We start from the raw sequence: 24854 nt of genomic DNA on the forward strand, positions 1-24854 counted from the left end.
AAGAAACCAACTTAGTTCAATTTTTCATCAAATTGCAGATACTTTAGCAAGGAGAAACATTCACATAGTTCATAACTTCAATGCATCATGTACGAAAAAAATTTAAAGCGTAAAAATATATGTATCAAAAGCGCACAGTGAAACTAACTAAACATATCGACATGAAACACACAACAAGTTCTACAATCGTAAAGTTCTGTAGTTGAAGGCATAATTTTTCGAGAGCTCAATGCAATAAGCCTAGGTTGGGAATTTTCTTTCTCACAAATTGATAAGGGATTTTTTGTTTTGGTTTCAAAATTGGTTTGTAGTTTTCAGGGCCGTAACCAGACATTTGCCATAGGCGAGGCAAGATCTTGCTAGGGGGTTCTGGGGGCATGCCCTCCAGAAAATTTTGAAATCAAGTAGCTTCGAAACTCATTCTTCAATATTTTTCATAAGGTATTTCTTGAGAAAAATAAATCTTGTTCAACTTGGGATTATTTTCCCAACAAAACAAATTTTGTTTTTAATTTTTGGGCTAAAATCAAGACGTCTTGCCTCTTGCTAGTTACGGCCCTTTTGTCTTACTCGTATCAAGTCAAAACCGACTTTAGTACTAATCGTGTATTACCCAAAGAGTGGATCATGCAGCCTAGCAATGAACGATAAAACAAAACAATTCTACCTTTGCCTCCATTACAGGCGTAAGTCGAGTCCACTCTCCATCACTCACGTGATCTGAGGACTTGGTTCTGTCTCTCCCAGTCCCCACCCAATTGGAGTGCATGCAACCGAGGCAGCGTGACTTGTCGTGACTGGAAGACTTGTCTCCTTTTGTTTTGACGACAAAAGGCGGAAGGAGAGTAGGAGTGGACACGAAATGGTCTGGCCAAGAACCTTGAAACTCATACGGTTCTGTCTGTTGATAATCAGTCAATCAATGATCAACAATTCAATCAATCAATCAAATAAGTCAATAATTAAGTAGTCATTAAGTAATTCAATCAATCAATCAGTCAGTCAGTCAGCCAGTCAGTCCAAGAGAAGTGGCAATCAGACAGGAAGTCAGTCAGTTAGTGTGTGCAGTCAGTCAGTCAGACAGACAGTCAGACAGGAAGTCAGTCAGTTAGTCAGTCAGTCAGTCCAAGCGACAGTCAGTCAGTCAGACAGACAGACAGACAGTCAGTCTGTCAGTCAGTCAGACAGACAGTCAATCAATCAGACAGTCAGAGAGACAGTCAGCCGGTCAGTCAGTCATTTATGCGTAAACGTGTACGCAAGCCGTTCAAACATTGTCTCTAAATTTTTTTACGCACGTAAAAAATTCCGCGTCAGTGGAAATCCACCTTTATAAAGGTGGATTTCGTTAACGTACGTAAAAATTGTAAACGTACGTAAAACGCGCGCGATTACGTGCGTCGAATTTACGTTGTCCAATTTCCAATGCCACGTTTTTTTCTTGGTATTTACGTACCTTACACGCACGTATACGCACGTAGCAATCGCGAGTGTTTTGAGGCTGACTGCGGTTACGCAGCGATTTACCCAATCATACTTTTGGATTTTGTCACATGACACCACTTGCCATGTGGAAAACCATTTTGTTTTAAATCGCCGTCGATTTACATGGGAAAACATTCAGATGTAGAAGCACTTCTCATCGAGAATGTCCGAACATTTCCAGCAATAATCTATAAACTGACTACAGAACCAAATTACACGAACGCAGTAGTGAAAGAAAACGCCTGGCGTCAGGTTACGTAGGCTTTGAACTGGCAATCCGGGAAGGTCGCCTCGAATCTTTTTTTACTTGATGGTGTCTTTCGGAAGTATTTATAGAATGCCTCTTGGTCATATTCACGCATTTCTTTTACTAGCCTGTGGTACAAATTGTTTTCATGGCAGCCATATTGGAAGAGTCAAACAACAAGATATTTGCATAAAAATGTTAAGGTGGATTTCCACTGACGCGTAATTTTTTACGCGCGTAAAAAATTAGAGACAATGTATGAACGGCTTGCGTACACGTTTACGCAGGCCGTTCATACATTGTCTCTAATTTTATTCACGCACGTAAAAAATTACGCGTCAGTGGAAATCCACCATAAATGATTTTTTTCCCAAAGGAAAAACAATTTATTGTTTCACTCCTCCAATATGGCCGCCAATAACACACTCAATTCACCAACTTGATAATTCAGGATAGCGGGCATTTACGTACGTTCAACGCACGTAAAAAAGAAATGCTTTTTATTACTTTTTACGCGACAGTGGAAATTTGCCTACGTATCTTTTTTAACGCACGTTTTACGTACGTAAATATTTACGCGTCAGTGGAAATCCACCTTAAGGGTGGTATCTTGAAATTATTCAGGGGGTTAAAACGTATCTGGACCAAGTTCAAATACTACTTTTCTTAACTTACCTGAAAAAAGACGCTGAGATCAATAGGAAGACTGAGACCGAGGAATTCATTTCCGGCATTTGTGTTAGAGGATGTAAACTGCCGGAAGTCAAACGCGCTAGAAATACTGGCCAAACTGTCACGCTTGTTAAAACTTGAAAATTCCACAGCGGACATGGAGCGAGGGATGATGTAACTGTTGGCAAATAACAAAAAAAGAACGAACGGACCAGAGCCGTTAATGTCGTAAAATAACTACCGTAGAATTCCGGTTTACCTGGTTATTTAGTTTGTGGTTAGGGGGGGGGGGAGGGAGAGGAAAAAAAAAAGGAAAAAAAAAAAAAAATATCTTTTTATTTCTTGGTTATTTCATGAGACATTGACAAACGTTGTCGCTACAGCGCCTTTGCTGTCATGTTATGTTTCTGAGCTCTACAAGAGGTGATTAAAACTTTTGCAACACGCTCTCTCCAATCGCAGTGACAATTGTCGTTCATCAATCAGGCTTAAGTTTTCAATATCCGCAAAAATATCCCCCGCGCCCCAAAAATTAACTACCATGGCTCTAAGCAGAAGCCTAAGGGGATATCATGGCGAGTTTGCTTTCTTGCAGTCCCACGTATTCAATAATCAATATTTAAATTTAACTCACCCTGTCCTGGCAGTACCAAAAGCATTGACTTTAGCCTCTAGGTCACGATTAAAGCTTCTCTGCCGCCGCAACGTGCTCAGCGCCGTGTAACCAAACGCGTCACGTGAACTCGTGTAAGGTACAGCTTCCGTGCTAGCAGACGAATTACGACGAGTGTCACCAGAGACGACAGTGAAGTTTTCATTTGAGCCAACCAGTCGATTTTTATTCACAATCTTTCTCGGGGAAGATCCGTCAACTGATGAGTTCCCGCTGCTAGTACTGCGCGTGCGTCTCCCGCGCGACAAGTCCCCGGATTTCAGACCCAGTTTCCTCGCATAGTCCGCCTTCTCAAAAGAACTGCCTCGACTACGTGGCGCACTAGAGTCTGATTCCTCGCCATTAAACTGACTACTGTTTACTAAAAGTCTATCCCGCCTCAATCCACTTACACCCGCGCTATCAACACTTAGAGCTCTGGTTTTGGTTTCGCCACCAGAATGAAATACAATTGTCTTGTCACTCAAGATTTTAACTTCAGCCAAGCTCCTCGAGCTTCCACGCAAATCGTTCAAATTCTCCATCGGTGCACCATGGATCAAATCAGCGTCAGAGCTTGAGCGACTCTTGTTGGCGGCCTTAGAAAAATCTGTGCTACCACTAAAACTGGAACTACGAGTCTCGGGTATTATCCCGAGGGAAGGGCTTCCAATGCGTCGTTTTTCCGTCAAGCTTGTACTCCTCCTTCTTGATTCAAGTTCGTTTTGAAGCAATTCTCCGACTGGAAAAGGTTTGCGGTCCTCTGCCAAGGGACTCGTGCTGCGGCGTAATAGATCGCTTGAGTAGTAAGAAGGTGGGGACTCGTAAGAAAGCCCTCCCTGAAAGCTCTCCCCGGAAGAGTTCAGTGTTCGGTCCTTCTCGTCAAGGGTCTTGGAAGTGTCATCTGAGGCTACACTCAATAAACTCCGACTTGTCGGGCTTTCTTGCTGTGAGTAGGCCCCAGTCTCACTCGCGCTGCTTGCACGACTGCGTGACGTTATATCCGCCATTTCTAAGAAATCGCCGCTGTCCACACTTGTGCTACTCAAGTTACTTCCAGACCGGATGTGAATGGATGACATGTCAGTTGTTTCACTTTCGCTACGGTTCCTTATATCCAGCAACTTATCAGTTTGAAGAGCATGCTCGCTAGGAGCGCTGACTGTGTGTTTGTGGGAAGGCGTTAGACTATGCTCATTTGGTACACGTAAATCTCCAGTAGAGTGTTCATTAACTGACTTCAATGGAGATCCGATGCGATCCACATTGGACATCGCCCTCCGTTTCCCGTCAAGCATTTCAAAGGACGTACTTTGCTCACTACTAAAACTAGTGCCAGAAAAGTATCCCTCACTGAAATTTCTTCGATGCGACAGTTTAGCTTCTTTGTTTATGGAAGACATGTCAAATCCAGCATCGGCGAAAAGTTTTTCTAGGATTCCCCCTGGGGTGGGAGGCTGTATGTCTTCATTTGCGGGTGCCGACATTGAAGGTGACTCCTCTCCTAAATAAACCCCACTTCTCTCATCATAGAAGCCGCTTTCTCGAGTGGCTATTTTACGTCGCCTTTCAGCGTTTTTGTACCACTGCGACAAAATGCCGCCCTCGCTAGCCTCATCATGTGATGTCTTGCGACTAGGTCCCTTATCCTCCCCTAGATAAATGCCACTTAGTTTGTCATACGCTGTGGACCCCTCTGCGGCTTTGTTTTCCTCTCCCAAGTATATCCCCCCTGCACGCTCTGTCTCACTGATCCCAGTCAATACTGATGGTACTGGTGCATTGCGCGGTTCTACGATATAGCTGCTGTATGGAATCACTTCCTCTTTGTTCTCGACGGAGGTCTCCAGCACTGGCCACTTGTCCTCACCCATGTGACGCACACTTTCCCATTCTAACTCGCGCAGGATGTCTGCACCTTCACGAGTCTTTGCGATCAGGCCAAGAACGTAATAACATGTCCTGTCAATCAATCAATCAATCAATCAATCAATCAATCAATCAATCAATCAGCCAATCAATAATAAACAAACGTTACGATGCATTTAATTTTGCTTGCTAAGGTGTTAGATTCATCAAATATGCCAATAAACCTCTTTAGCTCCGTATCTACATTGTCCATTTTATATCACGTGACATTCTCCAGAGAATTGTTCCTTTGTCTATCTGGTAATTATTCTTTTATTTCCACGTGAATTTGACTGAAGGTGAAAGAAATAATTCTCAAGGGAAACATCACGTGGACTGAAATGGGCCAACAAAAAAACGAAGCTAAAGAGGTCTATTCTTAGTTTTAGTTCACGTGACACATCACAGGTGTCCGCAGATAAAATTATTAGTAAGGTTATTTGCAACGGTCGGTCGGTCAGCTGGTTGCTCAGTTAGCTAGTCCGTCCGTCAGTTCTTGCCATGCAGTAATAAAATAACCGCGCAAAAAGAACTGCTAGTAAGTTAGGCTGCTTCTTTGTAGGCGGTGAAAGTTTATTATTAATAAACAGCCGTATGTTCCCATAAGTTTGCTAAATCTGAATACCGTTGGGATCCGGACAAGTAAATGTGACGAATTCAATAACATTTATTTATTAGGAAATTTTGATCATACCCTCGTATGGCAAAATTGCCACATTCCTCAGCCAGACGAACAATCTCTGGGATGACTGCTTCTTCCACAAGAAAGTTGATGCCCCAGTTTGTGGAGCCGACATGTCCCTGAAAAACAATTCACAACCGCGACTTAAAAGTTAAAACCACATCACAAGATCCCTGCGAGGGGCAAGCCGTGGTGTTCAAAGGAGACTGGGAACTACAGAGAGGGGAGCTGAAGGTTGCATGGGGCCTGAAGATACAGGGAGGTGATTAAGAGTGTAGGGGGGGGGGGGGGAGTGGGTAATGGAGTTACAGGCACAGCGAATACAGGGTGAGAGAAGGAGAGGGGTTACTTACCAAAGCCCACAGAGCCGCCTTGAGTTCAACAACATCTTCTCGCGTTTTTGGCTCCAATGTTTGAAGCGTGCGAGCAAACAGTTCCACGTCATTCTAAAGGAGAAAAGTTAAAGGTTGTTAAACGTTTTCACATCGTCAAAATAGCCATTCTTCTCAAACTGCTAGTCATTTGCATTCCAGTGCGAAGCATCAAGATAAAACTCCTAACCTGCAGATAAGTTTCTTTACGCTCATTACCTTGTCTGCGTCAGAACACATTAATATTGTGAGGAGAAATTGGATTTCAATCGCTCTTGTGATTGAAATACTAAAGAACAAGTTCAATCAATGCAACAGTAAGAATGCAAAACATCACTTTTATTGTGATATCAGTCAATTAAGGAATTTTTAATTTTATTATTTATATCATAGTTATCATAATTATTAGTATATACACACTCAGTGATCTTGGTGTTTCAAGCAATCTGATTGGTTCGCTATCTCGGGCTAATGAGCTTATAGTTCACCACTAAATTTTCTCGTTTTGTTTAATTGTCGCGTGCCCGCCCGGGGTCCCCCTTTTTTTTTTTTTGGGAATTATTCACTCCCTACGGAGTGAATAATGCTTGATCCAAACTGAAACAAAATGGCCGGCGTAAACTCGCGTTTCGCCGGCGTTTCTGAATCGCAAATACTAAGAATACAAGAAGATGCTGAACCAGAAAAGACAAAAAAAGGCTAAGAAATTTGGCCTGATGGTTTTCAAAGTAAGAGAAGACTACATATTTCGCAATTTGCAGCACAATGTCCACACAACTCGAGTACTAAAACGATAAACAATTGCTTACCGTGAAGTCGCCCTTCGCCCGGCATCGGCAGAAATGAATACCGCAGATTTATCGGCAGCAACATCAAGTGTTATTCAACCAAGATCCTCCACAAATATTCAGGAAAAAGTCTTTGTGCAAGAAAACATCCAGTTTTCACCACAGTTCTGCAGACATTCAGTAAGCTTATAATCCAAACTTTCAGGTGGATCCTTCGCCAACTGCTCTTTCAATTTTCAATTCAAGTGAACTTCAAAAGCTTTGATTCAACGGTCAAAATGTTTTGCAAGCAGGTTTTTGATCAGATTGCAGGTTTGAGTGGTGCTAAAGGACCATTTTTCTAGATTGTGACGAGGATTTTATCGAAGATTAACTAGATTTGCCATGTTTGAAGATTCTGTAAACTGTTTCGCGCATGTCGGTTAGTGCCGCTTATATGTACGTTTTCCACGCATGAATTGAGAGGTCAATTAAATCGACTTTAAATGGTTTCCTTCTGAAAACTTTGAGATCGCTTGTTGTTGAGATCACTTCGTGTGTATATACTAAAACAATTATTCTTTGAAATCTCGGTGAATAGCGGCAGAATATTCCCTCGCCCTCTTTATTCACCTCGATTTTAAAGAATAATTGTTAAATAGTCATTATTACAGTAGTTATTATTATACACTTTTATATTTTTATTTAGTCGTGGGATATCTGTAAACTAGCTGTACGGCTAAGTATATTTCCACGTTAATAAAGGGTCCTATGTCCTCAATCACATATCCAGGTAATAAATGTTTAAAATATTCATCTTACCGATCTCTGCAGCAGTTTGAAGCCATTTTTCTTTTGCACCAACTGTCCATACAAATGAGGTGGTAGGTAGGCATCTTTTAACACTAATCTGTTACATAGAAAGAAAAAAAGCACAGTCGAACATTCAGTCAGAGGACCACTTCTCTAACACGGCCAGGATGATCTCGCTACTTTAGGCATTTGCTAACATCTGAAATTTAATCGGTACTTTCGGGAAGTCCCTACTGCCGGGGGCTTGTTACCTTAGGAACTTTACGGTATGTATGTTGTATTACAACAGCGATTCTTAAATTTACTCATTATGTTTTCTCTAACTTTTCTTTGCTTCGAGAAATAGGGAGGCGAAAACTGGTTTGAGAAATCGGGAGTTTCGAGAAGAGAGGGTTTGAGAAATCGGAATTCTACTGTGATCACTTCCCACTGAGTTCCCAGGGGTACTATCACGACTTTTTACCACAACTGGAAATTGTTCCTTCAAAAGTAGGAGAAGCAATTTAATTTTAACCCTCTTTTACACACCTTTTATTTGTCCTTCTTGTGAACGTGTTGTCATCCTTCTGTTTGACGTATGACGTCAGTGACTCCGCCAGCAGTTCTTCAACCCAGCGGACGTACACAACGTTGTATTGCTTTAAAAAGAAAACACCAAAAATGGATGTAAAGTACAAGATTGTAGGGATAAATTTAATATTCAAGTCTTCCTTGTTCCCTCACGTGCTTATGTTATCTTACCGTTCCTTTCTATTCCTGCCTCTTCTCCTTCCACCTTTCATGTTTCCTTGTAGATGATTGTACCAGGTCAGAAAAAACCCTGACTGCACCACTTCAGATTCAGTATCTTAGCGGTCAGGGTGGGTTGTTGAAAGACGATAACTTATCCAGGATAAGCGTGAATTTTGATTTCAGTCTTTTCGGCTTTTCATTGAGGGTTTCTGTTTGTTTATTTGTCCTCCAGTTTTGACTTCGATTAATCTCAAACTCCACAAAACATAAGCAAAAAAAAAAACACTTTTATACGAGAAAATTTGAACCCTCAAACAACTTTTAATCCTGGGTTAGTGTTAATCGGCTTTCTAACAACCTGGCCAAGACGAGGTTTTGCTGCGCTGTTAGACTTTATGGCAGAACTCTCCGTATTAAGTGAAACCCCCGATGTAACGAAGTGTCAAGGAACTGGGGAAATGTGTTCACTGTAACGGGAGTTCGTTAAACGAAGTTCTGTTCCAACTTCTGTTTCACAAGTCGTTAACTACCAGAAATTTTGTAATAGATGGGTTTGTTATATCGGAAGGTTACACTGTATTACACTGACATTTAAATATTAAAGACGATCTGTACTGGCACAAGCTACATTAGAAGAGCGTTGTTTCAGTCAAGTGGAGTTGGTCCGAAGTCGAAATTCCACAGCGCTCGGCTGCTCAAACCACATCACAGGGTTGACTTGACAAGGTCCTTTTTGACCTGATTCGATAAAAAAGCTAAACAAATTCCCAAGTCGAGAGACGTTCTTAGTAGAGACTTGCATTTGACGGACAAAAGACTCACCGAACAAATAGCAGAAAGGCAGTTTCGACGTTTCTGCTAGGAATGGGCTACAAATGCATGGCCATGAAGTAACAAAAACACCAACTTGCAACAGCTTGTGTTGGGTGGCCCATCGATCTGACGCATCAAATTACGTTCGCATTTGAGCTAAGAAACAATCTAGTGTGACTGCAGTAGCATGATGTATCGCAGGATTGACATATATATAAAGCTTACCGTTCTCCACTGATCCATTAATACTGGAAGGTATCCTCGATAAGACAGGAATTTCAACCCAGTCTCAACAGAAAGGAATCTGAAATAAAACAGAAGGTTACAGCGTATAAGCGGTTTATAATGGATTGTCGAAGGAAATCATGGTTCGTTTTGGCATTGCGGCATTTGTTGCATTATACATTCATTTAACAAACTCATGCAACGTTCTCTAAACAATCTGAGAAAACATAACGGTTTTTCAATCAAACACCAATCAGGAGTTAAAAAAACGTACATTGGATAACGCGTGATTTCCCACACGTTGCATCAGTTACTCGTTGTCCTACCTTCGGCCTACATGATTTTCCGCTTTTGGCACTGGTTACACTATGTCCAGTTGTATGTTTTCTTGCGTTTTTCCACCAATACATAAAACGGAGTTAAAAGGTTTGTTTTTTTTTGTTTTTTTTTTGGTTTTTTTTTTTTTGGTTATTTTCAAAAACTGTTTTCCCGGAAATTTGCACCGGCTTTACGCTACATGAAACAGAGCCTTAAGCAGCAGAGCTGATAAGCTATATGGGTCCCCTGCCCAGGATTTGAACATCTCTTGGAATTACTTACCTTGTTAGAAGACGAAGGCCTGCCTCTCCCAAGTGAAGGATAACTGGACTTAGTTCCACAAGATACTGAAGATTAGCCTGTTGAAAACAACACTCAGTATCAATATTCTTTCTACTGATTTCCATACATTTCCTCTAACATTAGTTCTGAGAATTGAGATGCACATCAATATAACATTCTTAAGCTGATGAATTTCTTCATTTCTTGAATTTCTTTACTTGTTATTTTCTTTCTTTTCATTTCTTGAGTTTCACAGTCTTTCTGCAAAAGATTTTCTAGGCATTCTACAGAGATCACTTTGTATCCAAGGCACAGGCTTGTTTCTTTCTTTTCATCACATTTTTTAGTGCATTCACCAAAATCTTCATCCCTTGGAACTGCCTCCAGACTCATGCCCAGCTTACCTCGTCCTCGCAAGCTTCATCAATCACGTCAGCAGCCTCCATAGCAACTTCATTATCAGTATCGTACAACTGGTCAAATGAAAGAAAAGTTAGTCTTGAGTAAATTAAATCACACTTACCATATCACTGGTTTGCATGGCTTAATGAAGAAACGGTAAAAAATCGCGCCTCCAAACTCAGTAAGTTGTGGGATATCGAATTACAATTGACTGCTCTCAACATATCAAGGCTTCACAACGCACTGGTATCACGGAGTTCATGGGTCCGAATAACGTTGTAGCTTGAATTTTTTCAGGTTTAAAGAAGGTCATTTCCTGAACAACTATTTTGCATGAAAGAAAAAGACAAAGCAACTTCTTTGACTGGAAGCCAATAAGGAAAACTGTCAGAACAAGAAGTTCTCACAGAAAAGTTTCTAACCAGCAAAATAACATACCCTTATGACGCAGTACTAAAATACTTTTAGTGTTCATACTAATTTTGGATTTGGATAGCTCTTCTAAGTTTTAGCCAGCACTTCACTGGAAGGAGATTTGAAATAACAATTTGTGCACTGTACAAAGTTATAGTTGTACCTAAAAATCAAACAAAAACTCCAAGTAACAGTAAAAAGATTGAGAGAAAGTTACAAACTTGCAAATTCGGTCACGTTATCACGCGATGAAGCTTAAATTAAATTTACCTGTGTGACAAGCAGTTCAATTCCCCAGCTGTGGAAAAAGGCGACACGAGCTCGTAACAGTACCCGCATGTGACTCGTGGCATAAAGTCGGGTGGCCTAAAAACAATCATACAATAGTCACACACTTGTCTGTGTGGTTTCTAGGTTTAAAAAAAGGGAAGCGGGCTGGGGAGGGAAGTAATGTATAAGAAAGTAGGAGTATTCTTCATAAACAGTTGCTAAGACACAAAGCACTGAAAATGTTTTTTGCCAGTTAATTGCCAAAGGTTGTAAGCAAGGAAGTTAGAGACTTTTTTCCAAACTGGTTCCCAGAGCTGTGCTGTGTGCCTTCAGTCCAAGGTGCTGACAAAATGACTGCAGCCAAAATGACAAAATGACTGCAGCCAATGGAAGGTTACTTCAATCATCCAATTACATTCATGATAATTATAGAAACCACAGGAAGATTCCTACACAGCATGATGCAAGCAATTGAGTGAATTTAGGCAACCTGAGAAGCTGTTGTGAACAACAAAGGCTTACATTTAAAGTTTCAAGTTCTTCCAAACTTGCCTCAGTTAAGTATTTGTAAGTGTAATGTGAAATGTAACAAAAGGTAGCAACCACGTAATATTTGTGGGGGGTTTTTTTTTTTTTTTTTTGTTGCGTTAATATGTAGCGTGATATGACAGAAATAAGGAAACACTGCTTATGTTGTTACGGTTATAGAAACACTCGTGAAACTTTGGAAAAACTCAAAACAGGTAGGAAACCCTCCCTTATGCCTGGCTCCAGTAATGTGTCAAACACAGAGAGAGTGCTCCATCGCATTTTCAAACACCAAACTCGTCGCGCAGCGGAACATTAATTTTTTGACGCAAGTTGAGGTGTATGGAAAAGTTACTAAACACTGTCTCAATTGTTTGGATATAAATATCTTCTCAATCGAAAATTAAACTAATAGAGCAACAATAATTAAGATTAGATGTCCAAATCACCGTTGAAAGTGAGTGAAGTAAATACACAGAGTGTATGTACACACCGGACTGGACGCTGTGAGGACTTTAGACAATATTATCCTGGGAATTCCACTGTGACTATAATCCAAGCTTGCTATAATCAATTTCTGAAGACTGTCACGTGACGGCAAGGAACACAGCTCCAGTAAACTAAATACAAACATATGGGTGCATTAATTTTCTACAAGAACAACCTTTAATGTAACTAATGTTAGCTGGATTCCAAAAGCTAAAAGCCATACCATGAAAAGATACACGAACATAAGAAAAACAATAATCATAATTTAATTTTGTAGAACAACGTCTAAAAAACTAACAGATAAAAGGACGACAGTCATTTACATAATACAGTGTCTGTCTCTAAGACGAACACTGTCAAGACCAGCTCCAACTGTTCGTCTTAGATAGGTGTCCGTTAAGAGAGAGTTTACTGTATATACCTGATTGAAGAAACGTTGACCCGTAAAAAGCACAAACCGTAAATGATAAATTAATCAAGGTATTTTTTCTTTGAGAGCTTTGAAAGCATGATTTATGCAACCTGTCTTATTATTATGTTCATTCTGTCACAGAAGACGATTACTTTTTCCGATTTCCCAGTAAACATTTGGGTCGCATCGTTTGTCGTTTATGCTTTTCACGGGTCAACGTTTCATCAATCAGGTGTAAATGAATCTGATTTAGTAATGGGAGTTTTGTTTTTCTAGCCACTAAAGTGAGGGCAATGCAAGGTTAAGGTGCAACATGAGTGGTTACCACGTGAAACAGTGGTAAATCAATGTGGGAAAGAGTTTCTTCATAATGGGACAATGTTATATCGATATGGAACAATATTAAATAAATTGAGGTTGAACAAAATTAAAGCATTGTGGAACAATGTCAAAGCAATATTATGTATTCTGGACTATACTCACTACTGGTAGACCCCAGTCCTCTCCAGCAGTTTGGAGCCAATTTTAGTACAGGCCAGTTTACCAAGAAACAAGAAGTAATCTCTACTGAGCGTGCTCAGTACATTGTTGTTACTTAGGACTCCAGTTGTGATACTCGGAGATAGGGCCTGGAAACAAGAAAGTGAAACGTCAAGGGGACAACCTTCAAATCAAAGTTCAGAAATTTCCTTCAATAGAATTATTTCTGGAATCAGGGTTGTCAAAATAAGCCGGCAGCCGGCGCATTTCACCGTCAATCAACTTTGTTTGTTTGTTTGTTTTACGAGGGTTGCACGTAACAGTCTTCGACTGACAAACCTGTGGCCCTCGGATTCCCGATCGAATTGGAATTTAGAAGTGTTGGTTTTTGTGGAGGGAGGAAAACCGGAGAACCCGGAGAAAAACCCTCGGAGCAAGGACGAGAACCAACAACAAACTCAACCCACATATGGTACCAGGCCGGAATCGAACCCGGGCCACATTGGTGGGAGGCAAGCGCTCTCACTACTGCGCCATCCCTGCTCCCCCCTCTATTCGGAAATCTGCGCCGGCTACTCCAAATATTAGTAGGTCAGTTCTGAGTGTGTGTTATCAAGTTCTGAGTGTTTTGTAGCCGCCTACTTTTTGGATGGAACCTGCTACTCAAAAACCCACTGACAACCCTGCAGTGGAATACCGTAAAATTCCAGTTATAAGCCCTGGGCTTATAACTGGACTGTGGGCTTATAAGTGGAGGGGCTTATATCCGGGCGGACTTATAAGCGGAATAAAAAAAACGTTTCGAAACCAGCCACGGAAGTGTTGATCGAAATACGTTTTTAAGTTAAAAATGCATAATAAAGCAACATTAAGCCCTTTTCAGTACTCTCATCCGGCAGAGGGGTGCTTATAATTGGATGTATTTTTTTTGTTTCCAGGTAGATGGGCCTATAACCGGGGGGGGGGGGGGCTTAGAAGTGGGGGGGCTTATAACCGGAATTTTACGTCTAAAGAGGGGTTGAAAAAATAGCATTTCTAGATCTCGAAGAGGGCAAGGGGTCCTAGACTTCAGCCTATCAGAGTTTGTTACATTGTTGCCATTTTATTAGTTTAAAACTTTGCGATTAGTTATAATAGTTTGTTATTATTCTTTTCACATTCAGCCATTAACAGTGTTTATGTAAATGGCTGAAGTTTAAGTGCAGTTATGGTTAAAAAACTGTTACCTTAGAATGCTGAAGAAGTACCTAAGAAAGAGCACAAATTAAATAAAATTACACTTTTGCAGACATACAGTACACAACTTAACAAATTTACAGCACCTATTTTAAAATTAGTTTATTGCATTAAATACAATGTTACTATCGGAGATAAGGTTTATTCAATCTATACTTCAAAGCTGTTATTTTCAGTGAGAACAGTTGACATGGATTGGACTGCCATACTTTGTCAAAAAAAAATGTCAGTTTAGTATGAGTTTCCAATCTTTTTTACTAACATAGCCTTCTCTACAGGTACTTCCTGTCTATTGTTAAATTAATAAGTCAAGATTGCATGACAAGCCAAAAGGAACTAGTGTGACATCCTCAGTCACACCAACAAACCCTGGCAAATGTTACTCTTTTTAACTTGCAGCTTACTAAATAACAATCACATATCATTTAAAACTACCTCTTGTAAACATTCACCGATGTCTTGTACAAGGTCATGAAGAAGAAATCCATCTGTAACCTGTTTGTAAAAATAGCTTATTATCAGTCAAAGAAAAACACAGAATGCCCCTGCCTGAGGCTTGAACCTGAACCATCTGATTGATTCAATCTGGAGTCTAGCGCTGCACTAACCATTAGGCCACCGTGCCTCCCAACAGGGTGACCTAACAGTGTCCTGTTAGGCCACCCTCAACCTGTACATTTTACAATCCAAACATTTAAGAGCATGTTTGTTGAGGTAAATTAACACACAATGGCAAAATTAGGAATTTTTAAAACGACCTACTGCCCGACCAACCGACTGCTGCCTGGTCACCCACCAACTCAAAACATCAAAATATCAATAATTATCAAACAGAGAAATATCTTACATCTTCTCCAGCAAGAAGGAAGTCTATAAGCAGGCAGCCCACTTCTGAGAAGGTTCTAGCTTGAGGGTCTGATATGTGAACTGTGCAGAACCGCTGACTACTGGGCTTGTAGAAGTACAGAAGATTACGAATAAACCTGGAAGAAATCAAGGTAGAGTGTGGTGGTCAGAATTATAAACCATGACCTTTGTCACCACCTTAAAGGTCAAATGAACAGAAATTTCGATTTTTGTTATTTTTTGCCAATGTGTTTATTGAGAGTCAAATAAACATATTCCAAAGTTTTAAAGCAATCGGTCATTACATCGCAGAGATATTGCGAGTTGAAAAATGCTTTTTGTAGGCTGTCATAATCGTAGAGTGCTAGGAAAAATCATAATTGGTGTTTTTGAAGACGACCGCAGACCGATTCCGCAGACGGCACCTTAAAATCTAAATAAATGTGTTTAGTGACATTTCAAGCAGTTATTTCGTTCTGTTCGCCGTTTTCCAGTAGATTGATTGTTGGTTATTGTTTAGAGAGGCTCATTTTTTTTAAATAGAATAGCTAAAGCACAAAAATAGCTTAAAGTTTTGTTTGCTGTCGTTTTGCATATCATGTGAGACATAGGTAGAACGCACGCTGGTATGAAAACAAATCAGAAATCTCTATGTTCTTTCTCATTAGCATTTAACGTTAATGAGCAGAATTATCTGCACACGCGTTAACTGTGCACGTGCGTTTTGAATTTTGGTACACTTCAAAGCTGTTCTACATGCGCGTTAACTATGCACGTGCCTTTTGGATCTTAGTACACTTCAAAGCCGTTCTCTGCCAAACAACGTGAAATGTCGAAATTCTGCGTATTTTGGACAACGTCAGCCACGACGGCTAATTTTTGGTTTTTCTATTTGGGGTTGAACGCTTTCTTTGAATATTCAGCGGGAGCTAGTTCTTAAAGCAATAAATAAGCAGAATGCGTCCGGAAAGCTGCGAGATTCTCAAGTAAAATATAAATTCATTTTGCACCATACGTTGTCGTTGACGTTGCAGTCGGTGCGGTCTGCGGTCGTCTTCAAAAACACCAATTATGACGTCACAAACTCGTTCCATTCCTTCCATTTCAGTGCGTAGTCATTCAAAAACGTTTTCGTGAAGCCTTCGGAAATCTTTGTATTTTTTGCTGTAATTCACGCTTTAAGGCTAGGAAAGCAAAAAATTTTCTTAATTTTACTTAATAATGGGTAGTTTTAGTGTTTGGTTGGTTAAAATGGCATTTTGAAATTTCTGTTCATTTGACCTTTAAGCTATGGGCTAAGGCTCATAGGAACCATTCTATATTGATTAAAGAAACAAGAAAGTTGCTGAAAAAGGTATAATGTGCATTGCAGTATAAAAGCTCTGAACATTTTTTTAGGCTGCTTTAGACAGTACAACTTTGCCTCATGCAATAAGATTACAACAGGTCTTCGGCAAGAATCATTTTGTTTTAATCAAACTTACAACTTGCCTGTGATTTTCATGTACAACAGGAAAATGTTGTAGGATTTTGAAACATTTTTTTTTTATACCCTGCGACAATCACAGGATCATGTTATGTGAAAAATGTAGCACTGAGAAAGTCGCATGCAACAAATTTATACCGTCTAAAATGGCCGTTAGCCATCTAAGAATAATCTCAACATAAAATGTTTCTACTTTTTAATTTAGAATTTAATGATGCATAAGCATTTCAAAAATTATTCAGCCATAAGATACTAATACTCTAACATCATACATACATATGGAATTAGGTTGAGTAAAAAATAATTTTAATTTGGCATTGTCCTTATATTTTGACATTGTTATTTTTAAATACCTTAGTAACACAAAAGCAGCCTGACAAGAGCAATAACGCAAATACTAAGTTATATTCCAATAATTGAACATTAAATTTCCAAGTCTTTTCTTCAATTTTAGGCTATTTTGATCAGAAGTATTTTGAAACTTTTACTATCCAAATCGACAGATTCAGGTTAGACATTCAATCATGTTACATTTCTGTTCCAAAAATATGAAAATTTTTGAAAACTAGCCTTAATGTCTTGACAGGTTTTTCCCAGTTAAATGAATAATAACAATAATAATATTAATAACTTTATTTAGCTGTACATAGCTAATTGGGGACAACTGTATACTTTATGACTAATCTAAAATATTAAAACTATTAACAATGTGTAACTACAAAATTGAACTAATTTAAAAAGACACCTATTTACTCTATAATTTATCTAAAATACCGGTACTTAAAACTATTTACAATATGTGAATATAAAATGCAGATATAGATTTTGTTTGACAACTTGCTTTTGGTTTGACGTTTCTTCAAGTTTCCTCATGGTAACTGATGGAGACTAAAAAATGAAACAAAACTCAGGAAAAAGTGATATTATAGCGATACGTGTACATTCATGAAAAAAGTGCTAAGGATTTAGGAAAACATGTTCATTATAACAGAGGTTTGTTGTAACATGTTCTGTTTCCATACATTTTACTGTTAGTAACTTAAACTTGGCAGAAGAATTTCATGAGTTATGCCAGGTTCATTGTATCGGGTTTACTGTGTTACAATTATTCTTAGGAGATACCAGGGAAAAAGTACGTGTTACCTTCGCCTATTCTTCTCTAACCTCGTGGCACATAGGGCCTTAAAAAGAACATGGTTCACTTAGTTTTCTTTGCAGTACATTACCTGAAGAGTTGAACCAATAAGATCCCAGTCCCAGTTTCTGAAATCTCTCTCCATCATCACCTAACAAGTACAGCACAAAGCAGGCAGATGGTAATAAGAACAGACAACAGAGCTCACTAGTCTTCAGGCTATAATTTTTACTTTTTAATTGTCCAACCTGGGTAGACATGATTTCCCCTGTACAATTTCCCTTTAAATGGGAAAAAGCCAGGGTTTCGATTCACCTAGGTAATCAATGAAGGTTACATGTATACCTAACTGGGGAATTCAAGGGGTGACGTTTTGTTATGTTATTAAATGAGAAGTTCATTCCAAAATGGCTGTAAAGATAAGGCACTCACCAAATTTTCAGCTTCCATGAAGCTTTGTAACCTAATGAAATCTTTGTTGCCAAAAAGTTGCCAAAAAAAATTGTACACGAACATCTCCATCTTGGATATTCCAGTCAAATTTGGTTATATACCCAGACGTAAGACACACTACGCTGTAGGTAAAGGAGACCTTACACTAGCTAGTACCTGCCTTTACATTATGTGCAGGGAAGACAAATTTATCACATATATCATGTCATTAAAATTATTTTTCCCATTACCTGCGTGTCACGCAGTGCAGAGAAAAGAGGGTCTTCAATTTCCTGAAAAACAAAACAACAATTAACAACATTACTTTCACATTTACTATAGCTTTTTCTTAATTGAGCAACAATTACGTGAATCTTGAACTCAAAAAATTGGACAAAAACACCATACAGGAATATAAGACATTAAGGAAATATCAAAACTTGATACAATGAAGACGAAGAAAACTTACTTTGTTTAAACAAGCTGTGAGTCTATCTCTGTGGAGTTTGTCTGGTTTAACTTTGGGCTCCAGTGTGTGTGCCTGGTTGACAAAGAACATATTTTCTTGATTAAATGCTGGGCCCAAATAAATGCTGATTTCAGAGAAATGCTGGGTGACTTCCTGAAAATGTACCTACATGTACATGTATGCTATTACAGTGTCCTGGATCTCTAAAAACAAACAACTGCCAACAATCCCAAATGCACCATTCTGAGAATACCTGACAAAAGTTTACATTTACAGTCAACTCTCGTCATGGCAGACACACTCGGAGCGTCGTTTAGTGTCCTTTATAGCAAGAGACCGTAATAGCGGGAGTCATTTCCAGTCAAACCTCTTTCGCCGTGGATCTGGTTTTTGTCCATAATAGCGAGTGTCTGCAAGGCGAGAGTTGACTGTACATATAATTGCTGGGACACTTTTTGCTGAAGAATACTACCAATCCCTCCACTACACCACCACAGGCTGCCATTAAGTACCAGTGAGGGTACTATTTGAAACTCTGAAATATGGGAAGTGGCGTGGCCAAGTGTTACTTCTCAGGGTCAATCAAGTGGGCGAACACACTTACTGGTAAGTTTAAATCACATTGTAAACACAAGGGGATGCAAGAAGTAAAGGTGAGAAAAAATGAGAAGTGATTGATCTTTTACACCCAAGTCCCTGGTTCTAGTGTAATCTATCCTGGTTCTAAGTTAGACCAGTAGCAGCAGCCCTTTGGCCATCTTCTGTTAACTATAGCCAACTGGTCCCTGGTTCTAGTGTAATCTATCCTGGTTCTAAGTTAGACCAGTAGCAGCAGCCCTTTGGCCATCTTCTGTTAACTATAGCCAACTGGTCCCTGGTTCTAGTGTAATCTATCCTGGTTCTAAGTTAGACCAGTAGCAGCAGCCCTTTGGCCATCTTCTGTTAACTATAGCCAACTGGTCCCTGGTTCTAGTGTAATCTATCCTGGTTCTAGTTAGACCAGTAGCAGCAGCCCTTGGCCATCTTCTGTTAACTATAGCCAACTGGTCCCTGGTTCTAGAGTAATCTATCCTGGTTCTAAGTTAGACCAGTAGCAGCAGCCCTTTGGCCATCTTCTGTTAACTATAGCCAACTGGTCCCTGGTTCTAGTGTAATCTATCCTGGTTCTAAGTTAGACCAGTAGCAGCAGCCCTTTGGCCATCTTCTGTTAACTATAGCCAACTGGTCCCTGGTTCTAGAGTAATCTATCCTGGTTCTAAGTTAGACCAGTAGCAGCAGCCCTTTGGCCATCTTCTGTTAACTATAGCCAACTGGTCCCTGGTTCTAGTGTAATCTATCCTGGTTCTAAGTTAGACCAGTAGCAGCAGCCCTTTGGCCATCTTCTGTTAACTATAGCCAACTGGTCCCTGGTTCTAGTGTAATCTATCCTGGTTCTAAGTTAGACCAGTAGCAGCAGCCCTTTGGCCATCTTCTGTTAACTATAGCCAACTGGTCAGCCTCCCACCAGTTGAGATTCTTAACAAGTTTCTGCGTGTTCAATTTGTTGAATCATGTCATTGTCCAGAATTAGCATCTGGAGCAGTACTAAATCCGCCAACACTTGCAAGTAAATAAGGCTATTTATTTTATTATAAAAATATACACTTGGCCCCTGTTGTTCAAAGAATAGATACCAGTAATGTTATCCAACAGATAAATCGCTATCCAGTGAATAGCATAGTTTGTTTTGTAGACACTTAGCCACTGGAAAGTGAATTATCCCATGGATTCTTGGTTTTCATGTGACGTCATGAAAATTCTTAAAGATTTCCAGAATTGCAAGACCCCTAAGTTTTTATCCTTCACTGGCTATTAGACGTCCTTAATATAATATCTTGTTGAAGGTTTTTAGCTCGATAGCATTCGCTGTCTTTAAGATAGAGCATTTTGGATTTCAGAGTTTCACGCCACACAAGATCCAAGATGGCCGCCAGAAGGCTGTCACGTTCTCTTTAAAAAAATGCCTCATCTTGCGATTTTTAACAATCTAAACAGTTGAGGTCTTTGCGAGAAGTGTTTAGGTGAATGTTTACTTGTTCATGAGGGTGATCTGACCGCCTTGTGTTAGTAGCAGAATTTAATACCAGATGTTTTGATTTCCGACCCCCATGTTGGAGTTCAAGCAGTTGGACTCCAGCATGGCGTTTCCATACTGTGCTCTCTAAATTTGCATGAAACATTTTGACAGATAGCTCGAGCACGGAATAACGTACTGACCTGAGACTTGGACAAGAAGTTTATATACCGGGTAGTAGCTTTCTAAAACCTGTAATATTCTTGATTTCCTTGGCTCAATAGTAGCTAGTTTTGGATTTATTTTTTCGCGGAGTGACAGTGAAAACCACCTATAGCATTATTCACCCTTTGAACAACTGGGCCCTGTGTTAATATTTAAAAGTTTACAAACAGGCCAGTACAATACCTTAGAGACAATTTGGTCGAGGTAAAGACTGCAAGGGACAAGGCCTCTTTTCTTTGTCTGATGAAGTCGGTCCAAGCAATTCACAGCTATACTGGCACGACTGAAATTAAATACACAATTTCAAAATATCAACAGCAGGTATGGGAAAACATAGGTATGGGATAATCAATGTTTGTTAATTGTTACTTAAAGTATACGGAATCAAGCATGAAAAAAAAGGGGCGTTGCTTAAGGGAGGCAAGTCCACATTTCTCCAGCAATTATCTGGTACCCATTTTATACAGAGCATAGAAAGTGGTGGTAAAGAAGGTCTGTTTGGACACAGAGAAGAGCATAGAAAGTGGCTGGCTAAAGAAGGTCTGTTCTGGACACCAGAGGGAAAGCGACAATGGTGAACGCCTAGAACAACTTGGCGAAGGTCAGCAGAGAAAGAACTCCTTGCACCTGAACTGGAATGAGATCCGGAAGGCGGCACAAGATCACTCCCCCTGGGGAGAGACTGTGGAGGCCTTATGCATCCAATGGCGCGATAAGGACAGATGATGACGATAGGAAGTGGCTCTGTGAAAGCAAAGTGTCTTTCTCGAGAACACTTCACAAGAACAGTTGTCTGACTCAAACCAGAACCCCTTTGATCTGGAGCCTAATGCATGCACTAACCACTGGTTACCACACCAAGCATGGTTCTCGTTTTACAAACAGAATATGTTATTGGGTTTTCAATGATCAAGGTAACAACACAATTATTACCTTCTCTCCTCACTGTTGACTTCAAATAAAGAAGCTGTATTAACCAACATGGGAACACAGTGAGTGTGGCTGCTGCACTCTGGAGGAAGGAGTGTGTTGGCCTGCCAAGCAACAAACAACAAAATTATTCTGATCGGCATACAAAGCAAGGAATCTACATGTAGCGTGGGGAGCAGGGATGGCAGTGGTGAGAGTGCTCACCTCCCACCAACCTGGCCTGGGTTCCATTCCTGGACCTTGCTACATACAGTGTATGAGGGTTGAGTTTGCTGTTGGTTAATGTCCTTGCTCCCAAGGTTTTTCTCTAGGTTCTCCAGTTTTCTTCCCTCCATTAAAGACTAACACTTCTAAATTGCAATTTGATCAGAAGTCCAGGGGCCACAGGTTTGTCAGTCACTGTTATGTGCAACCTCATTAAATAATGTCAATTTATGTATTTTTAATTCATTCATAAAAATGGGACTTTCAGGCACAGTATGGATAATGTACACATGTAGCACTTGAAACCAAAATAAGACGAAATTATCTATCCCAAATGCTACAAAAGATTCAAGGAGAATTTCTTGCCCAACTCAGTATTGCATGCTAAATTTATCTTCAAAAACTCATATGATGATTTTTGTATCACAAATACCAAAATTTGCAATAAGTCAATCAGAAATCTTGCCCACTGTCCTTATTTCCTGTGACATCAAGTTGCTCCCACCTGAAATTGCCAGATTTTTGTTCAGGTTTGGGTATGCAGTCATACCTTTTTTAAATACCTTCAGTTGATAGCAGATCAGGTTTGTTTAGTGTCTGACCTGATATTGCCAATTTTTTAACCAAATTTGGCTCATTCAGTCTCAACATTTATGGTATAAAATTTTGACTCTATTATGTCTCACTAAAATAAAAACATGGTTGAAAATTTGCCTGATATGCCACCAAAGCATACCAGAAAGGTACAAAAAAGGTAAAAAAAAATAGCATGGAATTCATGGGTGAGGTGCTGAATTCTTTAATAATGTATATCCTGAAAGAAATCTGCTGCTTATAATCAGTAAAATGATCAGATTACTGCTTATTCTACCACCTTTTTTGGCCTAAAGTGGAAGAATTGAATACCGGTACTTGTATACAGCCAAAACCAGTGGAAGATAAGTTAACATCAATTTTTAAAAATTTGCTAAAATGAATGAATTTTTCATGCAAACTAAGCTACTTTTTGCATAAGTTAACCAAACTAACCAAATGAAGCAGCTCTCCTAGAAGAATAGTGGCTCTGACAGAAATGAATGGATCTGAAGATGTAATGACTTCCACAAGGCTCTGCAATAACAAAGGTAAATCAATAGGGTTACAGAGCTGTCATTTAATTTTTAGGAGGCATTGCATTGAAGTTATCACACGTAGCATTTTTCTCCATATGCAAGTGTAACGTAACACCAATTGAAAGCCTTCACCTGTAACATCAAGTGAACTCAGCCATAACAGGTGTTATGGGTCACGGCCTTTAAAGGAGCTATGTCACTAGAATTTCACAGATTTTTGGTCTACACTGTTCTAAAATTAGTGGTAGGCAACATCTAACGGACATCTAATGGAAGATACAGCCTTAATTTCTTGATAATAATCAAACTTCTCAGAAACAACTTTGAAAATCTTAGCCTTAAATTTTCGATATAAACCATTTCCATCCTAGCCATCCGCAGCCACAAATGCTTGTTAACAGTTTCATTGCTTTAATATAGCAATTTTTAACAAAAATGGACCTTTTTGGTTTCCTAAGAAAAATATAAATTTTGGCTGTTCAAAAATCTTTTAAAATCCGTGACAGAGCTAATTTAAAGACAGCCCTGAGGTTACATCTACAGTTTTCAAATGACTTAGTGTACTGTTGGGTGTTACAGTGCTGTTTGATCAATATTTTTAATAATTTTTCTTATAACTTTCTGATGGTTTTGGTTGGACAGGGTTTATACACTTTTTCAGGCCAAAAATGCAAGGACTTTTCAAGGACTTTTCAGGACCCTTTTTGGAAACTTCAAGGACTTTTTTTTCATGAAATTTACCCCAAATCAACGATTTCCAGTCTGTTGTGCTGGTGATGTGCTTGCTGAAGAACTTAAAAAAAACACTTATTTTGGCGGTCTTCTCATTGCCTTGAAGCCTTTTGACATTCAAGAAAAAATCAAGGACTTTCAAGGACCGAAAACCAATTTCAAGTAAAGTGTACTTTCAAGGCCTTAAAATTTCTCCTGAAATTCAAGTGTTTTCAAGACGCGTACGAACCCTGGTTTGAACTGGTCAATTTAAGTGCAAGAATTGTGACAGGTAGAGTTGACAAGTTCCATGTTCGCTCTCTAACAATATTGTCAACTCCACCTTCCTCATTTTGATTGGCCAATACAATGCAGGCCATTAAGGTATAAGATAATTTTTAAAAGACATGCTCTCTAATAATATTTTCCCATAGAGATCCCCTTTTGTTAATTACTATAATAGAAAAAAACTGAACTACCTTTGAATATTAAATTAAAAAGTTACTTACCTCAAACAGTCCAGCATTCATAAAGGCAGCTAACACTAGGGCTATGTAGTTCTTTGCAAGATTTGTTCTAACAAAAAATGCAAATTAGAAAAGGTGCCAATGTACATTTGAAGAACAACAGTAATCATAGCGAACTTGATAGTATCAAGACAGTAATTAATTCTCTAGTTGACTAATTGTCAGCATCTCTCTTCACACTTTCAAATTTCTGCCATGTAAAAATTTCATGCTATTGATATATACCAGAGAAATCACCTTACAGTATGGAGAATAAGGTTCTGATTATGAGTGGAATTAAAGGTTAAACTACAAGACTAGTGACTTTCCGATGACAAAAACAGTCTGACAGAATTTCTGTTACCTTCCAGTAGCCCTATGTGGCAAAAGTGCTTTGGCTTCTTCTGCAACAAAGCCCTCTGACAATTTCCAGGAATCCTGCATTTGACAAGGATCTGGAAGAACGAATGCAAGGATAAAAGCAATCCACATCAACATGATAGATAAAGAAAGCCTGTACCCTGGACAAGTGATGCACTCTCACTAC

The 24854-nt window shown here is 39.4% G+C and overlaps 1 protein-coding gene across 2 annotated transcripts in view; it reads right to left on the reverse strand.

The window, feature by feature from the left end:
- Positions 1-24854, reverse strand: part of LOC144637972 (rapamycin-insensitive companion of mTOR-like) — a 42243-nt gene that overhangs the window by 2319 nt on the left and 15070 nt on the right. The window contains exons 14-38 of one of the 2 annotated variants that reach the window (XM_078497062.1): positions 24672-24762; positions 24311-24377; positions 23008-23088; positions 21778-21878; positions 21028-21127; positions 18567-18638; positions 18349-18390; positions 17757-17816; positions 17372-17418; positions 15046-15181; positions 14634-14693; positions 14189-14209; positions 12966-13111; positions 12075-12201; positions 11054-11149; positions 10372-10440; positions 9968-10044; positions 9368-9446; positions 8126-8235; positions 7607-7694; positions 6000-6092; positions 5659-5765; positions 3039-5018; positions 2408-2582; positions 668-901 (exon numbers count right to left, since the gene is read on the reverse strand). In XM_078497062.1, the coding sequence (XP_078353188.1) occupies positions 668-901; positions 2408-2582; positions 3039-5018; positions 5659-5765; positions 6000-6092; positions 7607-7694; positions 8126-8235; positions 9368-9446; positions 9968-10044; positions 10372-10440; positions 11054-11149; positions 12075-12201; positions 12966-13111; positions 14189-14209; positions 14634-14693; positions 15046-15181; positions 17372-17418; positions 17757-17816; positions 18349-18390; positions 18567-18638; positions 21028-21127; positions 21778-21878; positions 23008-23088; positions 24311-24377; positions 24672-24762 (4259 nt within the window). The remainder of the gene's footprint in view (positions 1-667; positions 902-2407; positions 2583-3038; positions 5019-5658; positions 5766-5999; positions 6093-7606; positions 7695-8125; positions 8236-9367; positions 9447-9967; positions 10045-10371; positions 10441-11053; positions 11150-12074; positions 12202-12965; positions 13112-14188; positions 14210-14633; positions 14694-15045; positions 15182-17371; positions 17419-17756; positions 17817-18348; positions 18391-18566; positions 18639-21027; positions 21128-21777; positions 21879-23007; positions 23089-24310; positions 24378-24671; positions 24763-24854) is intronic. The other variant, XM_078497063.1, reaches the window with a different exon arrangement.

This window comes from Oculina patagonica, chromosome 14 (assembly GCF_052425735.1).
Source record: "Oculina patagonica isolate OP01 chromosome 14, crgOcupat, whole genome shotgun sequence".
Lineage (NCBI taxonomy): Eukaryota > Metazoa > Cnidaria > Anthozoa > Scleractinia > Oculinidae > Oculina > Oculina patagonica.